The 24231-nt window shown below is 38.0% G+C and overlaps 1 protein-coding gene across 4 annotated transcripts in view; it reads right to left on the reverse strand.

Annotated features, from left to right (window-relative positions):
* Positions 1 to 24231, reverse strand: part of slc25a21 (solute carrier family 25 member 21) — a 76536-nt gene that overhangs the window by 26759 nt on the left and 25546 nt on the right. For all 4 annotated transcript variants that reach the window (XM_026934101.3, XM_026934103.3, XM_026934098.3 and 1 more), the window contains one exon: positions 419 to 467. In XM_026934101.3, coding sequence (XP_026789902.1) covers positions 419 to 467 — 49 coding nt within the window. The remainder of the gene's footprint in view (positions 1 to 418; positions 468 to 24231) is intronic.

Genomic DNA, 24231 nt, shown 5'->3' on the forward strand with positions numbered 1-24231 from the left:
ATCTCGCTCATGTAACACAAGGGAAGAAAATGAATTCAAGAGCTTCAGCATTTGCCATGCACCAATCAAGACCCATTTTTTTTTATGCCTCTTATGGTTTTACAACCATAGGCCTAAAACAAGGGACAGAGTTCAAAGGAATAATGAGGTAAAAATGTGTGTGATTTCCGAACATTAAAAAGTATTAAACATTTTGGACATGGGTAAATGATGCATTTCATTTTCCACAAAATGATTTAGCTTCTTGGCTCTAGTGCCCATATGCAGGCCTATCCAGCCTATATTTGGAAAACACAGAGGAAAAAAAGATATGTATTAAAAGCATTCAGAAATATAGGCCTGTCTAGCTTCTGCAATCCAACAAAGGATTAATGGGTATGAGTTATTTCTGGGGAAATCACTCTGTATTTTCTGTTACCTGGTCTTCACAACGTCCAGCGGATGCATCAGACATATCTCCACCAGACCTAAAGAGAAAATAAACAAATAGATTACTCTCTTTAATATACAGGCATAAAAGTGCAAGTTGTTCTGTTGATTATAACTTTTTTTTATAAATTTAATTTTTATACATTTTAGTTCATCAGATTACTTCAAACAACTAAACTTCTAAAACATGCAGATCCTAACGGAACCTCAGGAGAAACTTCATGCCATGAAAAATAAATGTTCTGATGTGGAAAACTTTAATCTGCAAATATTTAACCACATAAAAATTAGGAGAAACCAAGATCCATACATTTATAAATACAAAGAGTCAGATTTCTGTAAACCATGTGTTGAGTATGCTTCTGTTCGCCTGCCATGATTATACAGAGGGGATTCCCTCAAAATGCCTCTGCACTAGTTCCTCAACCACACATCTGACAGGAACCACTTGGTCAGGCCACTGCCTTCATCACTTAGATTGTGTTTTTGTCCTATTACCACTCTGCTTCACTGGGCAACCATGTGGTGAGGCCCTTGGCAAAAATCAATCCCATACTGAGCTGTGGCAAATGGTCTGGAATGGTTGCTTGCTTAGTTCACAAAACATTAGGATCATGCATTTTTTTCTCCAGTCTGACTTTGTTGATTATAGTCAATGCAATCAAGTCAATTGCTCCTTTAACCAGCAATTCATACAAACACAGTGCAGTGCACAAAGAACTGGACAGTAACATGTTTGAGGTGTTACCTCAGTGCTCCAGCACATTAGACTTGAAAATGTTAATCCAGTTATCCTAAAGTGGAGAACAGCAGCTTTTTATTGATGCATACATCCATAGATACAAATAAATATCCATAAAGAGGTACCAGTGAAGGTATTTTCTTAGACTGAGAAGGTCATCCCACTTTTCTATATAACCAAAATGATGAGTATTTTTCATCAGGTTTAAACTTGAAAGCTGAATGCTAAACAAGTTTAAATACACTTCCACAATCAATAATCAAAAGACTTCTTCTACAATGCTTTTTATAGGGGACATTGGGAAATCCTTTGCTTCCATACAGATAATCAAGTTAAAAGGATATTCTAGCATCAAATTTGTGCCTATTATGTTATTTGTCAATAATATTCTATAGTGCAGCTTTGCAACACTTTAGCCTCATTTGTTAGACTTATATTGTCTTGTTTATTTGTTGTGTTATTTTTGCTATTACATCAATGGAAACATCAATGCTGCAATACCCGGCATACTTTAAGTAACACATACAATCATTTGGAATCCTTGAGTGGTGAGCACTCCTTAGTGTTACAACACGTGTGACTAAGAACTAGTAGAAAATTGTAGCTTAGGGGGCAAGATTTATCTGAATACTGGAATAAATTTTTTTATTCTAGCAAAAAACAACAGTTAATTTAAAGAATGCCTGCAGAGTGCAGCATAGCCTGTGTGATAAATACAAATAGGTAAATGCTGAAGATGTTATTTTTTAACATTTCTCTAAAAATTGGTACAACTTCACAAAAGGAAATATAAGAGGAGTAAAAACATATTTAATGTTCCATTAGCACTTCAGAATGGAGGGCTATGGAATTACTGAAATATCCAAAGGAAAATATTATAAAGAAAATTATCCACACAAAACGGATGCAGGTGGCAAGTTGCATTGGCCTCTGGGGAAATTAAGTTGAGCTAAGTTAAGCTAACTTGTTGACTTTTTGCTCTAGGCATTAACCATTAAAAAATGTACTGCGATCCAAATGTTAATTATGCACTCTAGTTACTTTGTCAAGGCCTGTTTAATATGACATGTTTTGTAGTTGGTTGGAAGCCTGGTGAGATTTGAATTTGACATCTGATTGCAGCTCTCTGCTTGCTTTTCTCGATGCAGAGTCAAAATGGTCTCCAATGTAATGCTGATCTGAAGAAAGATAACTGCCTCCTAGCAGTTACTTCTGAACCAATTATATCTAGCTTCCTTCTGCATTAGAAATTGAGACAGCTAGCAATAAGCTGCCCCAAAGCAGAAGTTCTGCAAAATTTACTTCCACCTCCAAATGTGTCACAAAGACGTTTTCTTACTATTTAAAAAAAAATTACATAGAATTTTATAAAATAAAACTATCCTCTAGAGGCTTCACTGTCATCACTGTAATACAAATATGAAAGGTCTGTTTATAAAAGATACTGGTGGTTAAAAAACTGCTGAACAACAATATACAAGATTCAGGTATAGATGTCAAAGACCTAGCGTTAGGGGCAATGTATAATAAGAGCTGAGATTCGAAACAAAATACTCTTAAAAAGCAGACCTGTTGTGCTTTAATCTTATATTTTATGATCTTATATATTGTATTATCTTGTATAATCTTATATGATAATGTAAATATTGTTATAAACACAGTTGAGGTACAGATGTAAACCAACAAAATTGTCACAGTCCAATTCACTGTATTTCTGTTCAGCACCGTATAAATCAGCATGTAGAGAAGCTCTAGGAATCTATGAATGAACTATGCTACATCAGCATTCCAGAGCATCAGGACTGTAACGGTGACAGGACTCAGGTTGGGCAGTTTAACATGGTAAATAATGCTGATTTCACACTGTGAAAGGCTACTCTTGGCTCTGTGTTTACAGCAGCTACCAGACAGATCAAATTCCACTGAATGAAAACACAACAATGGTTGAAACTCTATCTGGGTTGGCTTCTTGCTATGTAAATAGGTAAGGGCCAGTTTCAATGCCTGTTTTGCACCAAACACTTCATGACAGTGAGGAATTGTAAAAGGTTTTTTTTGCTTGAAAGCTGCTCACAGCTTGGCTAACTAACAGCACCATAATCAAAGGTATGACTGTTTAAACAGTGGAGGAAGATGAGTGAGATCCCCAGAGTTAAGAGGTTAAGAGTCTCAAAGAGATTATGGAACACAGGGACTCTTTCTCAGTTTAGCCTCTAAACTCGGATTCTCATTGCCACACTGCTCTTGACTTTAATGACTTCTCTCACAGATTTCACCATGTGTACACAGCTGTTCAGCAATACGGCCCTCATTCTAATTTGCTCTATTAAATATATTGTCCATAAACAAGACACTGTCTCCTTAGGGGTTTTCCAGGAAGGTAATTATCAGGAGAAATACCAGAGTGAAATAACAGTTCACTGCTGATTCTTAATCCTGGGCATTTCCAGCTAATATTAGCACATTGTCATAAGTATTATACAGAAGTGTCAAATGCAGTTCAGAGTAAACCCCCTAATAAGTAACATAAAAAGATTTCAACATGTTTAGAATGTTCTCAAGCAAAAGTGGCATAAATAGTAAAGGGAGAAAAGTGATATATAAAAACCTTTGCCAGTGGCTGAGTCAGGTCCACTTTATGTCTCAGTGGACAGCAACACAGAAAGGATTATCATTAATTAATCATGGTCTAACAGGGGAATAATTATAGTGGTCCATTAATAATTATGGTCCATTAATGACTCTCATTCGTCCAGAGGAGGAGTGAAGAGAATTAAAGGAGCTAAAGCCTGGGAAAACTGTCGGCATTGCTGGATAATCATGACCCTTATTGAATCAATAAAAAAAATGAGGTAAAAGAGGTAGGACAACAAAAAAGGCAAAAAGAATAAAGAAAATATGCCATTACTACAATTGTTCCATGCAAGAGATCACTTAGTAATCACTTACTGGCACTAATAAAAATACTTAAGAGGTAACACATCATTCAGGTAACAGACGCACATGAACCCAGAAGCTGTTTCCGTTGTCACTAATGTCAATCCAGTGAACACATACTATAAATATATGGCCTAGTTTAATATAACCTATACTTTAATATATATCCCAATTTGGATAGTGAGTAGCTCAGTGAGCAAGCACATGGGCATGTAAACGTGCCGCAGGAGCCGTTCAGCCCTGTATGAGAGGGCCTAACACGGGCGGCAGATCAAAGGTAAGAACCAGCACGAGGCCACGAGAGCCTGTCACTCATTTGACTCTAATGAACTCCATCTTAGGGGAAAATCTCCCCACTTAAGCACCAAGACAAGAATTATCGTCTCCTACAGAAAAGGGGAAACGCACAAACAAGGTGAAAAGAGCCAGGGATAAACCATGGCCATTTTTAGTGTGCTCCATATGGATGGATTTAAGGGCAAAGAGGTGGGGGAGACAGATAGACCAAAAGAGGTACTGAGACATTTCCTCCACATGATCACTACAAGAACTAATAAATTGCTAGGAGTGAGCTGAAGCTGTGTTGCAATTCACTGAGGCCTGGGACATCAATAACCCTGTATAAGCATGGATAAGGCGTAAGAGTGACATGTTTTGGTAGAGGAGGCAACAGCTTAAACCCTCTATTGTTAGGTAAAAGTTGAGAACTAGTTGGCAAAAGAAAGGTTTAATGATCAAAATCCTAAAATCAGATCCACAGTACGGAAAATAGGCAAAACATAATTTAAAAATTAAAAAAAAAACATTAAATTTCCTTTGGCCTAGTAAACAATATTGAAAAAAAAATAGTTAACCTATTATTTAGTGCTACACTTAAGGTGAAGAACCTACATCAGTTTTACATACTCCAAAATTTCAGTATATTTTGAAGCCAACCATGCATATACCATGTCCATCATAAACAGAGCGTATAGTGCTACTCCCAACACTTCTTTTTTAAACACAATATCAAAGCTCACTGTTGCATCAAGAGATTTCTTGGGCTGTCAACACTGTGTTTAGCAGCAATTCCCTAGACACTTCATAGAACACTTAACTAAAATTTACTGCCTAGAGAAAGAAAATTACACTGTCCCATTTAAGTGAGGAATACAAGAGATCATATACTCCTCTCCCATGCTCTGCAGCTACTCCTCTGGAGAATATGTTGAGTATTCATAGACTGCAGTTCCTGGCCTGCCATCTGTTTACTGTTTCAAGCTTAGTTCTGCACCACTGGATGAAATATTATTGGATACCATTATTTGGTGTTATCTTTTCTCTCTGAACCACAATAGCACTGACAGCTCCTGTCATATGAAGCCAACACATAGCCAGCAAGTCCATATCTGTTGCATGGAGAAGTACTTGAGCAAGGATTGACAAACATATAAAATAATTATATATAAAATGTCAATTTACCAAGCTCTCTATGAGGACACACTATATGAGCATACCAAATGCCTAAGAAATGTGTCTGTTGTCAAGTAGGCCAGCCCTGTGGTGACTTATGTGGGCCAATTATTATCAACAGTAAAAGAATTTGTCAAAGAAGCATTGACACAGTGACCTGCAGACATATAGTTCATGTTTAAGTGAGCTGCCTATATTGGGTGTGTACAAAATTCCCCATCTGTATCATAGTGTGTATGTGGTGATGCAAGTCAGAAAAGGAAATGCATTCTGAGAAGCTTCCTTGGGAGATGAAATAGGCTTTATACGGCTTATACCTAGCCTTTTGGAACCGGCTAGTGGAGAGATTACAACGAGGCGTGTTCAGTGTGTTCTTTGTTCACTGGAGGACTTGTTGAAATATGCTGACTATTTTATAGCCTATTGAAAAATTAACCAAATTGTAACACAACAATATTTTGTGAATATGGAGGTGTTGTTGCTTGTTGGTAGAATTTCACAAATCTAGTGGAGGAAGCACAATTTTGTTTCACTTACAGCAGCATAATGGCATGTGCTGACCCTGCATAGACACACACACCAACATGCACACACCCTGTTCAAGCAATGACACAAACATTAATCATTATCACAAATTCAAAGGAAGAGTTAGTACTGTCAACGAACATTTACTTGCTCTGTTTGGCCAACCGCCTTCAAGAAGACCAAATGCTCATTGCACAGGGTGTTTAAAATATTGTAACAAATGAAGAAATAAAGAGAAGAACAAACACCTCATTTGAAAAGACTCTTGACTAAATGTGCAATTTTTTTAATGTCTGTTCTCTACCATGAAGCAAAACCTTGCACACGGACTGGGCTTCGCCTGAACGTAGCACAATGAAGAACACATGGAAATTCACTTGGGACAGAAGAGTAACATTCTCCCACAGAGTCTTACGAGAGAGTGCTAAATCACTGGACGTGGACATATAAATGAAGGAGGATGGTCACAGCAGTGATCACATAGTAGCTACAAGGCCCACTACTGTATGCTTACAGATCTAGGAGCACAATATGTGTCTGGACAAAGGACAGCAAAAAAAAAAAAAAAAACAGACAGCTTCTTCTCAGTTTGCATTCCTAATTTTTGATAACTTCTCTGAGAGAAGATCATACATCACCACAATGAGATTGCTATCAGCAGTTAGTTTTGGCTTGGGCAAGTACCAAGCTCTCACTCCCACGCCTTAGTGAAAAAGGAAAATAGCATAGTGACAGTCAGAGATTGCACAATGTGTACAGGTGTCATCAATCATAATAGGACAGAGACTGATGTAAATTTCCACCAAGACCTTGGAGAAAAGGTTAAAGACATAAGCAGGGCTAGGGAAGAATAAGTTGTTCACTATTTTGATGACCGTGAAAGTGCATAGTCTACATGCTTTTGTGGTTCTAATTTAGGGTAACTGCCACAATTATTATCAGCGTTACTAGAAAAGTACAACCACAATGAGTCATCCAGCTCCTTAGGTCTTATTCATTGAAGCGCCTCCAAATCAGGCGGAGAATGCCTATGGCCTTATGTTTTAAGAAAGAAAAAAATGGCCTTGACATTTATATGTTTGTGATTAAGACAGTGGTAAATTGTTTCTGGATAGCTGGCCTGAGACATACAGCGAATAGCCTAGTAAGCTGGTCATTACACTGTTCTCCTTACAGATACGCAGTTGATAGCTGTAAAATGTTTGATAGCTTTTTACAATTTTCATTTTACAATTTCAATATAACTACACACTTCACTTACAGGTGTATAAAAAACTTTTCAGGTAATATTTGCTATAACATGACTTGTGGATTCTTTCTGTGAGAGATATAGTGTGTGATTTGGGTGTCTGCCATTCCAACCCAGAAATTTGGCTGAATTCCTGGCTGAACCAGTAGCTGGTTGTGCAAACCCTCATCATCCCTAACGTCTCCATGCTCACTTTTTTGAATACTACTTCTCAAAACACATCAATGTAGGAATGCTAAACAAACAGGCAATGCCTCTGCAATGCCCCATTTGTCATCTTGTGTAACAATGCGAATCTGATTAGCCATGAGGAGTGTTGAGAATGACATAGGCATTAGATTCCTCCACTGCCAAGCAGAAAAAACCCAAAACATAATAAAATAACTAGGTGAAGAGTGATCTCTGTTACTGAAAATCGCCCAAAACATGTCAGAACTACATGAGACCGCTATGAGCCTATTAGGGCTCTCTATAGAACATCAAATCTGGAATTTAATAGTATTCGGCACTACAAGTTATACAAGCTCTCAAAATCTTAATTTGCGCTACCAAGCCTGGGTGGAGAAGTCTTGAAAATGTCACGCCAATTATTACAGGGCTGGTTACTGTAATTCCTAAAATACATATTTGACTAAGGCCTAGTCCAAGTGAAAGCAGAGAGCAAACTCAACATGTATGCATATGGGGATATTTGGCTGGACAGGGCAAGATACAAGACATGTTACTTTAAAAAAAACACTACAATGAAGCAATGCCAAACTACTTTTTACAGCACACAATCAAATCAAATATTTACTAATCAAATGTCATCTACTAGATCTACTTTGTTTCAATTAGAATGTAAATAAAAGCCATGCCAATATACATTTGGAGAGAATTTTAAAACATATTTCCTGTCCGGTAGCCGATTAAAGATTCTTGTTGATTATTAAAGTACACTCATCAAACACATGAGGAAAAACATTCATCAACGGTTCATTAAGGGTTCATTCCATAATTAAGCATTCTTAGTTTCAAATAGGGCTCTTCCTGGACCTTTTTCTGATAGGGAAGCACGCTATTGTAGGATTCTATACAGAACCTTTAACAGATTACAGTTTTCTGGAGAGGCCTGCACTAGTGATTTATGCTTTTGTTGAGCAGAGAAATAACAAATAACTCCTAATATCACTATGTATGATATGTATGCTATGTATTAAGAAGAAGAAATGATAAAGAACAACCTGAGCTATATGGCTAGAACTCAAACCTGAATCTCAGCAGCAAGCACTGATTTGCGTTACCAAGCAACCTTTCATCAATTTTTATAATACTGATGAATAAACCAAGAATAGGAAACTTCATTCTAAGTGCAACTATATCAGAAAGCAAAACTTATGGTCAGCATAGTTCATGGTCATGATTAAATGTCTGGGCCCGAGCAGATGATTCTTGACACAGGATGCAAATGCATTGGCAGGGCCAACCACACAGAAGCGGATGAGTGAGAGAGCAGAAAGGGTGAGGATTATAAAATGCAAATCCTGGTGTAACTGATATTGACACAGATCTGCCCTTTGTCTACAGAATCCTCATTCATTCTCTGGAAATCTTCTAACCAAATGAAGTTTTAGCACCTGTTGCAGTGTGCACTGTCACTCTCTTCATGAATGATTTGGATAAATACATTGGTAGGGTCTTCAGAGTTGTGTGTGTTGGGGGTGGGGTGGGGGATTGTCTTTCAAGAACAGGTGAACAGGGTGAACTATGTGTTCTTTAAATGCTCTCATATTTCATAAGACATTAATAATAAAAAATGCACGGGAATATGGAGGGAAAATATGTCACGATTGCATTTTTTTAGTCCATGATACTAAAGATGTAAAACTATGTTATATCCTTACGTATAGTTTGGACAGTCTCTTGCAGCAACAAACTAAATTACTATATTAATCCAACTCCTGCATTTTCTGTCTCTCTTTCAGAATTTTCAGAATGGAATTTTTTGCTGTTGTTGTTGTTGTTGCTGTTGTTGCTAGGACAGAGATAATGAGAGAGATAGAAATGTGATTTCTCTTTTTAGGATCTCTGCATGGCTTCATGGCTGAACAGGTTCTGTTGTTCCACCCTCACTGAGAGAACCTCAGAGGCCAGATAAGGGTGCCAAAAAGCAGCCAAAAGTAGCTGTTCCTGATGCTACAGCCATGGATGCGCAGAATCACCAAGCAAATTTACATTTCTGTTTTCACAGAAAATGCCCAGGATGGCACGATGCTCTCAGTTAGATGCCACTGAGCTACTTTTGTTTTTATTCTGAAACGTGATCAGCTTAACGCTTATCTAACGTGTCAGACACATCAGAGTCAAGTTGCATTGATAGAAGTGATATGTATGAGAGGCCCATTTGTGTGTGGCAGGTAAAAGCAGCTTTGTTTGGGCTGGTACTGGATTGAACAGATCTTTACACAGACACAATTTTTAACTATTACTGATAGATTTTAAAGGCAATATAACCTGCACACTCCTACTGTGTATTATATGCCATTACATGATGCCTCCAGCTTTCCAGGGTTGCTGCGTGCGTGTCTGTGTGTGTGTGTGTGTGTGTGTCTTCTCACAACAAATCATGTAGGATCAGGAGGATGAGCTGTGTTATTACTGTCACCTAGTGGACAGTGCTGAGAGAGATGGAAAAAGGAGAGCCAGCAGGGCAGTCTCTGTCTCTCTATCACTCTCTCGCTCTCTCACTCTCTCACACAGCCACACACACACAGACACACACACACCAACAATACAAATTAATTAAACCAACATTTACAAAGTAATGACAAACTGGACACCATGACATTCACCCCTTTGCTTTTGGGGTGAGGGTTTATAATGGGAGAATGTCAGAGAAAAATGACCACCAAGTTAGAACCTTTTTCCCCCTCGGCAAAAGAAGCCCAAGAAAATTACTCCTGCACATTTTGTGTTGTTCAGGAAAAGCTATTTAAGTGTTTTACAATAATGCAGATTTCTTTTGTCATGCACAAAGAAAAATGTAAAGTAGGTACATAAACTATAGGTACATCTACTAAACTATAGGTACATACGTACAAAGGTTTGACCTCGCACAAAGCCAAAACTTCAATATGGTCAGGAGAGAGGCAGCACATGGCCAGTACAGAGTGTGTCCAGTGTTTCTGAAACGTTCACCTATAGTCCATAAAAGCTGATAATGAACCCAATTATGGGCCAGGAACAGCAATAATAGACCTTTAGTGGGGCAGTAAATTCTTTAATTACTTGTTAACACCCCATGTCTCTTTGGACAAGTGCGGGTGCAGGGCCCCTGGACGTGGACTGGCCAGAGGCCCTCGTGGAGGAAAACAGGGTAGAGGAGACTCATTTCTACAGTCATATCCGTATATACTGAGAATTTATAGTCAGACACTGAGTACATACTTACAAAATGGGGCCAGTAGACTGAGAGGATAATGTGAGAGCCAGTCATGGCAGAGGAAAAGAAAGCAGGGCTGAGTTCAGCTGCCTGCCTTCCAGGTGCATATGCAGATGAGAACAACAGAAAAGAGCAGCAGGCATCTACAGAGAATGATAAAATCTTTCCTTCTGTGGAGGCCTGGAAAGTAAAATACAGGCATAGAACACACCATTTTGAACATCTGTAAAATTATAGTTATGGAGCCCAAGGTTGAAATGGCTTAATCAATAGGTATAGGCTTCTTGATAACCTTATTCTTCTGGGAAGGCTTTCCACTAGATTTTGGAGCATGGCTATTGGCTTTTGCCCATTCAGCACAAGAGCATTAGTGAGGTTGGGCAGTGAGGTTGGGCACTGATGTTGGGTGAGGAGGCCTGGGGTGTTCAATGGGGTTGAGGTCACGGGTCTGTGCGGGCCACCCGAGTTCTTCCACTTCATCCTTGGCACACCACGTCTTTATGGGCAAGGAAATTGTAATGCCACAGCATACAAAGTGTGTGCTTCCAACTTTGTGGCAACAGTTTGGTGACGGCCCACATATGGGTGTGATGGTCAGTTGTCCACTAACTTTTGGCAATGTAGCATATCTAACTACTGTTGGATGCTGACTATAGACTTTGGAAAGCATCAGCAACTCTAAAGTGCATTCATCATTCTTCAGCAATCACTTTATGCTGGTCAGGGTGGCTGAGCTTGGACACTCTGGATGGGACACCAGTTCATATCAGGGGACCATACACACACACACACACATTCACACACTCATTCACACCTAGGGGAAATATAGAGTTGCCAATCCAGCTATTGTTTTTGGGAGTTGTGTGGAAACCAGAAAACCCAGAGGAAAATGGATACCATTAGCATACTTTAATGATTGACACCAAATCCTGAAATGCATCTCCAGCTCAATCAGTTATTATTATTATTAATATTAGTAGTAGTAGTAGAAGTAATAAAGTAGTAGTAATAGTGTCAATGCTAAAATATAAAATAAATATTTTTCTTAAACACTATATATTTCCAAGAATATATTTGGTAAATTAAAATAATTACATTTTAACATCTAAAAATGTAAAAAGTTGAAACTCTTTTTTTTTTTTTTTTTTTTTGTAGCAAAATCTTAAATTCTGCTTTAGGAGGTGAAATTATTTATGCTACATGTTAATCTACAGGATAGATGGACTTATAATAATAAATAAATGAATTAGTTTTCTAGTTTATGGACACACAAAAATGCCAGTGTAGCCTGTCTGACATCCCAAATCTAAAATTTCACTGCAGTGATACACATATCTTGATTTAGTGAAAGTTTTTAGTTATATCTTGCATCTAACAACAGTGACACATCCGGCTGGCTGTAACATGTTTCTCTGCTGATTGAGAGCAGAATTTGTTTGGCATTTTCACTCTGTTTGGCATGTTTGGCCTTAGTCAATGCAATTATGCCTTGAAATCTCAAAAATAAAGCTTCATCAGGAAGCAGTTTTATTAGAACATTTTCATGATTTGGCAAGAGTTGTGTTTTGGTGGTGTGGGAGCATGATACAGGATTCGAAATCATGACTCTCAGGCCAAAAACATAAGAGCTGGCAAATCTGTGGATTTAGCGTGAGAGACTGAAGCAGGAAGCCATTACTGAAGTGTAAACGCATGCAGCTAGCACTGGCCAAGCACAAGAGAAACATGTTTCACCACCCTGGCTCACAGAGAAATGGGCAAACACACATCCTCAAAACTGTGGGGTTCCACAGAACTCTCTTTACACACACACACACACATACGCACAGCACTCTCCTTCCAAGCATTACATAAGCAATGTTGGGCGGGCATGGTGGCGGTTTGAGGCTGATGAGAGAGGGTTATTATGTTACACACGGTGGTGGTTTGTTGCCATAATTATGTAATCAGCAGTGTAGCCCTGCCCTGTGTTTGTATGTGTGAGAGTGTATACGTGTATGCATACATGACGGCACAGACACAACTGCAAACAAAGAAAGACACACACTCGCACACACATTTATCTTAGTATCCTTGTGAGGACCTTCCATGGACATAATTATGAATGCAGCTAATTAATGCTATGCTACACCTAAATCTAACCCTACCTTTAACATCAGGAAATCAAAAGCAAACTTTCTGGCTCTTTTAGTGTTTTAAATAAAAGCTGCATTTTTTACATCCCCACAAGTTTAAAACCGTCACATATTCCTATCCTTGTCGGTACATTTGGTCCCCAGGAAGATATAAAAACATGCCCCCTCACACACACAAAGACTTTACAGGGGTGCTTACAAGCTACAAAAAGATCTCTACTACTAAAGCCACTATCCAAAAGCTTTATTGCTCAGGTGAAACTCTAAAGATTTGTTTTTAAAACACTCATCCTGGCAACGAGAGCACATTCTTTATCAGATCATTCTTATGATCTGTAACTGAGCAGGTTCAGACAAACTCTATCGAACCAAAACCGCTCAGTGCACAGGGCCTAGACATGTATTTCCGCAAAAGAAGACCGCAGAGGACAAGAAAATGCACGGCAGGACAATGACAAGCCGAGCTCAGCAGATCTCAGAGATGGAGGAGGCCAGCTGTGCTGTGGTTCTCGCCACGGTCGGTGCTTCAAGGAACCACTAATGAAATTCAGCATCACGCACAAAAACAAGCACCATAACTCCAAAATTGTAGGGTCTAGATCCTAGCGGTAGACACACTCCAGACCAGACGATTATGTCCAGGGATTTTTCATCCAGCAATTTGTCAAAAAATCCAAAGACATATTCAAAACTGTCAGGGTGAAATTGTTCATAAGGCTGTGGTATTTTAGCAGTGTGGAAATTTAAACAGTGGACTGAAAAAATATGTTGGACTATTCATGGAAAAAAAAAAGGTTGATTAAATAAGGACACACACACACACACACACACACGCACACACACACACACACGCACACAAACACACAGATAATTATCCTGTGGAGTATTTTGGATAGACTCAGCAGCCTTGAAATAGTAGAATTATAACAAAAATTAAGTGAGAATGAGTATATCCACAGATTTTAAGAATGTACAGGCATTTCTAGAGACGTGAAAGTTACACAACACTAAATATTGCTTAATGTACAAGAAGACACTAGGATATACAAAAGCATAAGATAATTTGTTGGGACAGGCTGCAGTACTTGTTTGATGTAGCTGTTCACTGCAATAATGTAATAGTGATGATTTTAAAAAGAAGAGAGAATCGTCTTACGTCTCATCCCTGGCGCAGATGTGGACCATGAACTCTTGACACAGTCTTAGACACTTTATGTTCAACATGTGTGTGTTACCATTTCTAGCAGTGGGGATATGTGTGTGTAGAAGATGAGGGAAGCAGCAGGATATATGGCGATCTGGGAGGCTTGCTGTAATGACACACGAGGGACAGATTAGCTTCCTTTCTGTCAGAGTGCCATCAGGGAGCAGCTGATTTACAGCCTTCACTGACCAGCCTGCATGCCCCATACACAAAGCAAACACACACACACACACACACACACACACACACACACACACAATGTATAACTGAGAGCCATAAGTATACTTCAGCTACTAATACTACAGCTCTATGAGTGTTCTGTGCGAGTTTATGTATGAGCTATATGATTATGACAATGTGTGAAGCCCGTGTGTGTGTGAAGCCTGTGTGAGTGTGTGTGTGCGTGTGTGCGCGTGTGTGCGCGTGTGTGTTCACAGTAACCTCTTGGTGACACTCAGCGTGCCATGGCCTGTTGGTCCAGGATGGGGAGAGAGAAGATGGACAGATCCATTAAACACGATGTCACCCACAAACACAACAATGATTAATCACACACTGCAAATTATAAGCACCTGTATGAGCAGACGGGTTTCCCCATCCCCCTCTGACCAGCTTTCACTCTCGCTTACACCGACATACACACACTTCAATTTCTGTCTGTCCTGCTTGTGATGACAGGGCCCCTCAAACATATATTTGTGCACACACACCCATGCTTACACTCAGTGCTGTCAATATTTAAAAAGAACGAAGTTTTGATTAGCATTAGCAAAGTCAGACGTCAAAAAATAGATCAGATACACACACTTAACATGAGCAAAACGTTCTTTTTTACATGGCTGTATAGACAAAGCAATTATTTTAAACTGCTTGCCTAGTCATAACAGAGTTGACTGACGTTCCTTGTAATATGGGTCACTTCAGTGGCACTTCTCCGTATTGTTTATATGTCACACATCAAAATGTTGATTAAAATAGTGAGAGCTGTGGCATTGGTTCAGTAAGTGTCTCAATCTGACTGCATGGTCTTACTAATGAGCTCAAGCAGCACTCAGCAGCTGCAGTGGAAGAGAACAGAGCAGCCCTTTTTTCACGGTCACCTGAGCTCATTATGCTAACACGCTAGCTTGGCTAAAGGACGGACGGCCTGATGTGAGGAAATGCCGCTGTGATTAATGGGTGCTAAATTGAGACGTGCAGGCCATTCCCCTATCCCAGTTAAACCAGTCGCCCATCATCAGCCTCAAACTGTGAGTCTGCACAGTACAATCCAAACCCCCCACACCCCCCTCACGCACACACACACACACACACACACACACACACACACACACACACAAAGAGAGATGTTTGTATTACAATGCTTGTGGACTTTGGATTGATAATTATTAATGCAGCAAATTGATTCTATGCCTACACCTAAACCTAACCTCGGTTACAAAGAGGAAGAAATAAAATAAAAGCTGCAGTTTTTTAAGCAGTTTTCCTCATGGGGAACAAATGTCCCTGCCCCCTTTCTTTTAGGAACAAACTTTAAAGGGTCGACTGTTTTCCAATTGTTTGTTTAAATGTGCAATTGTACAGTGACTATTTGGCCGCCAGCTCTTGGTATCAGCCACCTTGACTTCTGCAAGGAAGAGGAAATTTGAATTTTGGAATTGTGTAAAGTAGTATCTTTTACACAGTGGGTAAGAGAAAATTTTAATTACGGACTTGAATAGAGTGTATATAACTGTGTGACATTTTAATTCTGTAAATCAATAATGTATTTGGGTTCCACCTATAAGAGAGTCCAGAGTTATTTTGCTAAGATGTGTACTTTGCTAGCTGTCTAATTTTCTCAAATAAAAACGGAAATTAAAGAGAATTGGGAACCATTTAGCGAACTACATGAATCCCATTTTTGAACCCGACCACTGTAGCTGTGATTTCTAGAAAACAATGAATCCACAGCAGTAGTTATATGAATTACTGGCAAGCAGCAGGTAATGAGACAACCCCCAGTGGCAGCACACTAAAACAGCTACATCTGAACAGCAAATTTTTTCTTCAGCATAATGCATAATCTATATTCATTTAAAGAGACATGGATTATTGAATTAAATGAGGCATAGAAAAGAACTTTACTTACTTTAAAAACTATATATACTTTATTCCTTTGAAATTTATGTCTTTTAAGTGAATATTTTTTCCGTACACTGTGTCCGGCAGAACCTTAATTTGCTGGTCACACACCGGTATTTACGGGCTAACACACATAACCCTATATATAAGAGTACATACAAGTAGAACATGAAAGAGACACCTGAAATGCTCCAACGTATGCTCCAAAATATGGGACACATCAGTGGGTGTGGTGATTCAGAATTTAGACCTGGGTGAGACAGGAGAAGATTTGAGGACAGCAGAAGCTTTCACATTTGGCTGTGCACACTCGTAAGACAAAGGATACACACACACACACACACACACACAGCCTTAGGGGAGTATGTCTATCCCTTACACATAAAAAAGAAAAAAAATATTAAAGAATAAGAAGCAGGGTGGGTGAGTGTGCGTGTGTGTGCACATGTGTGTGTGTGTGAATGTTAAAGGAAGGGGAGAACAGAGAGGCCCCAGGTACCTGCCTATACAGTCCCTTCTCTCCAAATGTTTATTTTGGATCAGACTGGTGGCCAACTGGTTGCAATTGACCCTCTACAGGGACGAGTTAGAGAGTGAACATGAAACTTTTCCTTCTGGGAGAAAGAAAGAGGGAAAAAACGTACACACACATACCACACACACACACACACACACACACACACACACACACCTAGCTCAGATAAGCTTGCACGCATGCTTACATGTACAAACAGAGACAAAAAGACAAACATATGCCCTTGAAAAAGAAGAATAAAAATAAACAGACGGATTGAACAGATTACACACTACATTTGAGGGCATACAGGTTGCTACATGTATTGTACAATACACTGACACTAATGAACATTTATTTTTTATATAACAAATACAAATGTGTAGAGAATGACTATTTCTGAAATAAAGAATAATTTTAACAAAAGTATTTTGAAGCAAGTATATATATATATATATATATATATATATATATATATATATATACTTTACAACACTTAAGCATGTTTAAGAGTGTGACATTGCTTTTATGCAACAGTTTGATAAACAAGAAATTAATATGAAGTAATTGATATTTCAGACCTAATGCGGCCACATAAATTTTACTACATAAAATTTAGCTATAGTTTGTTACACTGAAACTGTTACTTAACTTACTACGGGCAGACTTCCTGACTGCCCGTAGTAAGTTAAGTAACAGTTTCAGTGTAACAAACTATAGCTAAATTTTATGTAGTAAACACAGACAAGTGGAGTGACACAAACAGTGAAATGTACCAGTGTTGATATACTAAATATCAGCACACTTGGAACCCCACTTGCATAATCAAATTAATGGACCGGAACTAACTCTTGTATAATGTAAAACAATATGTCTAATGAAGACATCAAAATATATATTTGTGTCCTCAAATTAGACATTGGATTGATATATAATACTTTGTCCAGTTAAATTGGATTTCATGCTTTTTTTTGTCATTGAATGCATAACATATCTTGATGTCAAACTTGTGATTTTAACAACATTGGCAAAAACCAGCATGAAAGCCAACCATGCTTAACTGTATCACTTGTGGTGAGAGCAGCAACAAATATAGCATAAGCCACATTCTTCAGTTGTTGTCTCAGATGTGCCAAATATTTTCAAAACCTTGACTGGATATTACCCTTATGTAAAGCATAATCCATAACATAACCTGCATGCCGGTGTGGTGTACTATATTTTTGGGTGTTTAATCTTCAGTGCTTATCTTCCTGAGTTGACCTTGGTGATGTCACACACACCTTCTGTACAAGTGGAAAAAAAAAGAGTGCAGCAAAAAGTAAAAGAAATGCTTTATTCACGCCCGTCTCTGTATCTGCTTTTATGGTATTTTTGTGTCAAAAGAAAGTTTACATTACACAACAGTTGGGCTAATTATCTAACTTTCCCCTGCCTCACACTACCCAGCTTACACGTGGCTTTGTCTTTACCATAACAATCAGTGTGAATATGCGTGTGAGTGGCTACAGTCAGAACAAACAAATCAGAATTGGTCACTCATAATTTGCAAAGTGGGCACTCATTTAGAAAAGCATATTTAACAAATAAATCAGATTTTCCATAGTGTGTAAGAAGACCAATAAGCACTTAATTATAAGGCTTATAAGGCTCTCATAGAAAAGGCAGTCCTATATGTGTGGCAGTTTGGGAAAACCCTTTGGACGTGACTAAGTCTAAATTTAGCCAAAAATGAAAAAATTCTGGTTTTGGTCATTTTTTATGTGTATATAATACACTGATACCACTACTTTAAGAAAACATAAATAGACTTTGCCAAACCAATGTAGAAATAAACGTATTTACGTTCTAAACCTGCTTACGCTATGTGTTTTCCTGAGATCATGTAAGGTAAATAAGGGCAGTCTGCCTAAACCTGATGTTTTAATTGCTTAGTGAAACTGACATGCCTAATAGATTTAAATGATCTAAATACCAGCTGAAAAATTATCCCTGATGCACATGTGCTGTCACTTACACTGTAGAGATAGCAGTGGGCAAAGCTGTAATGTTGGAATGCTAATTAAAATTATGTAATTATTAATCAGCGATTATTTCAGCACTGACTGTAATCAGTCAAGCCAAGCGCAACCATGACGCTGCTGTTATGTCACGACTGACATTTCCATCAGGAGATAAGAGAGACTGATGTGGACGATGATGATTGAAGTGATTACTCATTTTCCATCAGAAATTTCCCTTTGATAACGTGTCACTAATGTGGTGTTTTTTTCCATTAAGAAATTAGGTTACAGATGTAGAGGTAGGTGGAGCGTTTGCTTAAAATAGCCTTTAATCTCAGCATAATATTGAGATAATACAAAGATGATAACAGAGTAGTCGAGGACTCTACATCTATTATTAATGTAAATATAGTGAATTTTAATAAATCAATTAAAAAAAACAGTTGTTTTAGACACTCATTATGGTGATGTTGCCTTTCAGTTGAATTTGAAACTTCTACTGGCAGATAATTTTGCTAATTTTAAGCATTTATTTCTATGGAATAGAAAGAAGCAGAATTTTCTGCCAATAGAATAAGAAAATTTCAAGGTTGAAATCTGTAAAAAAAAAAAAAAAAATCTTATAATAAGACATAATACATACATTTGATTATAAGTTAATTTCACTTTCTAAAATATATATTTTTTTAGCTTTCTGTTTGTAAAATGCAGTGAAAGAATCAAACATCAGTACATATGAGGGTCAATTTATTGACATCAGCAATCATTCACATTTGGCAGTGAGAAAGAGCTCTGGAGCTTTCTGGTCAGAGGAAGAAGTGATTTGCTCCTGAAATCCCAAGTCCCAAGGGTAGTGCGAGACCATAAGTTCCGGAAAGGTGGGAGGGAGTCAAACAGTGCCACTGAGCTTAGTCATCTTTATCCATGCACAAACCCAACTCCACAGTGAGAGAGACAGAGAGAGAGAATGAGAGAGAGAGAGAGAGAGAGAGAGAGAGAGTGGGCCTAGCCATGTAGACTAAATACAAGCTCTTAATCCTCATAAACTTCTCCATATGAGTATTACATCCATGACTCTGCAGCAAATGGAACTCATTTTGGGGCTAAAACATTACCAGCACTGCTCCTCCCATCTCTCTTCTGCTCCTATAATGGGTTCTGTGTTCCGCTAAGCCCCGCACTGACGCTGCCCCTCACTCCATCCCACAACACACCCCGGCCTGAAGAACTGATGACAGAATACACTTACAGTGAAAAATGCCCTGAAAAAAATGTAAATGTAGGGGCTGGAAAATAACGACATTATTATTCCTTCTGTGCATATGTGTGTATGTGATGATATCGGCACTGTCTTTGTGTGGTCAGTTAAGGGAATCATAGGCCTGAGCTGCAATAACTATCACCAGCTTTTAAATGGGTTACAACACACACACATGCACACGCACATATACACACTCACACAAAACTATGCTGACCACACCTGAGCACAGTGGCTTGTCAGAAAGAGGAAGTGGAGAACCAGACTAGCATATGACTGCAGGGGACTCATTAGTCATGACTGTGACATTTAACCTAAACAAAAATGCTGTCAAGTTCGTCCAGAACAGCACTGAGAGTACCATACAGAATCAGTCAGGCAAATCAGACAGCATACAGACTCAAAGACAGATAGCTCACAATTGGACACGCCCTGACTGAGAGCGAGAGTGAGACTGAGAGCGTGCGAGAGAGAGAGAGAGAGAGAGAGAGAGAGAGATGAGTGTATAACAGAACAGAGTGAGGCATTCTTTCATTAGGAAACTGCTCAGGTATGTCAGTCAGACACAGGAAACATATTAACACTGACCACAGTTTACTCTGCTAACCACACTGTGGCCCTGTGGGACAGAACTGCAGGGCAGGGTCTGTTTACACACATTTACACACCACAGATACATAGTTTCTCACACATTTCTCACTGCTAATATTATTTCCATACACACAATCCATAAACACATAAATAAAATTACCATGTACAAAGTCAGTCATAAACACTCATTGCTTTTCATGTGTAAAATGATGTATATTTCTCCATTACTCACTCTGTTAATAGAAGTACTAACACATGAAGTAAAATTAGTAAAATAATAGTTTTCCCTTCCTGACTGGAAATTTAACAGATTCAATGGATTGTTTAAAATTTCAGCTATAACAATAAAATTATATATTTCATGATATAATTATATTAGTTTCAAAAACAAATATGTTATAGTATCCACAAATCATTTGTATCCCATAAAGCATCTCAGAGTTTATGAGTGCCAGTGCAGGATCAAATTGCTCGTTGTTCATATTGTTCTTATTCACAAGAGAGCGATCATTATTGTCCCCAATACGCTCCCTGTGAAATGTTTTAGAACTGAAAAGGCTCTCACCTTTCTGAATGAACCTCCTTGAACTTAAAACTATGGCTTAACTTTGCAATTCCCTACTGTTCAGGTTTTGGCTTAAGCACCAGTTGTACCATGTGCTGTCTACAGTCACACATCTCTGAAAACTAAACTTTAAGTTTCTAACCGTCTCGTTCCCATAGTCAGGCTTAAGTCATGTGAGACAGTGTTAATCGCTTTTCCATAGCCAAGCCCAGACTTTGCACAAGTTAGGCTTTCTCATGCCAAAATTTGTTCCTAATATGTATTATATTTGTAATAGCGATAATGCCTTGATTTCTGTAAATCATAATTTAAAAACGTTTTAAAAACATTTACTTTCGTAAATATTTCCATATCCAATACATACTTAATTAGCATCTCATTTCAGCTATGGTGTAAACACAAAACGTGCTAAAATTGTTCAGATATTTAACTAAGCTGACAAAGATAGGCAAAGACATAACAATTAATGTAATTGCACATAATTAAAATTAAATATAAAAGAAAATGATAAATCTGTCCACGTTGCAAGTTTACAGCCGGTTCATTTTATCCTACAGTATTGTATATTTTACAGTATTGTACATTTTATAGTAAATTTTACTAATGGCTGCTGATTAGCTATTACTATGTACATACTATAACTACTAGGCATGGCTATTATATATTTGTTATCGTGCCCCGATTCCCCCCGCTATTATATGTTCACTCTGTCTGTGGCCTCAGTCCCTCCCTGTTTTTCTCCTAATAGAAACTGCATCTCCTCCATGGCTGGAAGGTTGTAATTTGTAACAGGCGTCTGGGCGGGCTGAGCTCCTCTTCTTATCTGGACAGAGGATCACCAGCAAATCATATCAGAGAAAAGGCTTGTTTAAATATAGCCATAATTACTGCAATCATTTCTTGCTGTCTCCCTCTGGCCCTTCCCTCCTTGCACATATTTTTCTCTCTCTCTTTTTTTCCCCCAGAATATTTCCTCTTCTTGTCTCCAGTAAATCCTGACTCGTGGTGTGGGCTCACGGCTGACAGTTGCATGACAAGGAATGTTTCCCTTTGTAAGAGTCCACTTCCTCCTCATGCAGTTTTAGCCTAATTGAAACATTTCCTATTGGGCTCAATCAAGGATGCAATTACCTAATTATTCGCTTATGCCTTACTCAGACCTATACAAAGTGGAAAACATGAGAGAGAGCAAGCATGAAAGAAAGAGGGAGACAGAGTCATTGGATCATTTTTGTCAAGATATATATGGCAGCATATAAACGAAATAATCTAACTACTGGTTCAGACTACAATTTTTTAACATGCATGGTTGACTCTGAATCTGAATCTAATTTAGTCTCAACCACAGTGTGAAGCCTGAGATTAAAAACCACAGATTAAAGGAATTCTAATCTTATGTAGAAAACCAAGATGCATCAGTAGAAGGATGTTATGAAACAGGGTAAGGGATAGGGGAGCTTGCCAAAGGTTTTATGAGCTAGTAACGAAAAGTATTATCAAAAGGAGAGAGAGCGAGAGAGCAGGGACGACAGGGAGACATTAACAGTACTGGAATGTTTTGTCCCAGCTGAACCCGCTTCCAACACATTTAATAATTAGACAGCTCATAAAATACAAATATATCAGGCTCAAGGATAAAAAGACTTTTTCACAGTTCTCTCTGGCCTCAACACTGTTTTGGACCATAATAAACACAATCGGTCTATTAATTGTAAAATGTGACAACTCAATCAGTAAATCATGTGTAAAATCCGTCTCGGGACTGAAGAGTGGGAAGAAAAGCCACACACAGAACACACACTTTTGGAAACAAATATTTCAGATAAATGTACAAAAAGTAAAATGAACAAAAGGAACACACACACACACACACATATATATATAATATATATGAACATATATATAATAATATGATAATATATATCTATTATCTATTATATTTATATTTACATAAATATAAATACACACACACACACACACACACACATATATATATAATATATACATATTATATATATATATATATGTGTGTGTGTGTGTGTGTATATTTATATTTATGTAAATATAAATATAATAGATAATAGATAATAGATATATATTATCACCAACATAATATCAGGTGATATAATTTTATAAGCTAGAAAAAAAAGAATACATTAGATTTAGTTGGGCAGGGATTTACTGATATAATTATTCAAACTGAAAATAAACAGTATAATAAATAGTATAAAACCAGTAATAATTAAATACTGCAAAATGAATTGAAAATTCAAAGATTATCAAATAAATTAAATAGATTTCCCTTACATTTTGCAGTGATGAGTACTATAGTGTGCTATATGTATTCCTGTTCCATTCACACCCGCTGCATTTGGTTTATGGGCAAAAACAGTTAGTAACTGTTAAGCATAAAGTGATAGGATGTTCACATCCTTTTAACTGCAGTGAACTTCTCAGCAGATAACCGCAGAAGTAGCAAGAGAAGCAGTATCATATACAACATTTACAGTCCTTTTTCAGATCAATATTTTGAATGTTGAATTACAATCACTTTGAATCGCAATCATCAATGTCAACAATGGCTCATTTCTGCAATAATCATTATTACAAACCTCCTCACATCTGATGTTTGCATTCTTATAATGGTTCATAAAGCGAGCATTCACAAAGTGATAGAGATATATCGGTCAGGTCTTAGTCATCACTTCAAAAATAAGTGTGAGCTGCTGGGCTCTTAAATCAGTCATTTGAATCCAGGAATAATCGTTGAGCTGTCTGGGCTCAAGCACACATGCCACAGCTTAATTCACCTGAGCTGAGCGGCCAAATTTCAGCAACGTGACCACTGCTGTCTAAACAAGTGCTGTGAGCCAGGCTGTAGAAGAGAGGCACGCAGAAAGCAATTAGAATATGCAAGTATAAATACACACATACACACACAAAGACACATATGTTGCACAGAAGAAATTAAAAATGAACTCTCAAACACACTGGGTGGGCTGTTTTTTTTCCACTGCAGGTACATTAATCTTACATACAAAACTATACCAGTATTCAAACACCAACGCAAACAGACACACAC

Source organism: Pangasianodon hypophthalmus, chromosome 10 (assembly GCF_027358585.1).
Source record: "Pangasianodon hypophthalmus isolate fPanHyp1 chromosome 10, fPanHyp1.pri, whole genome shotgun sequence".
NCBI classification, from domain to species: Eukaryota; Metazoa; Chordata; class Actinopteri; order Siluriformes; family Pangasiidae; genus Pangasianodon; species Pangasianodon hypophthalmus.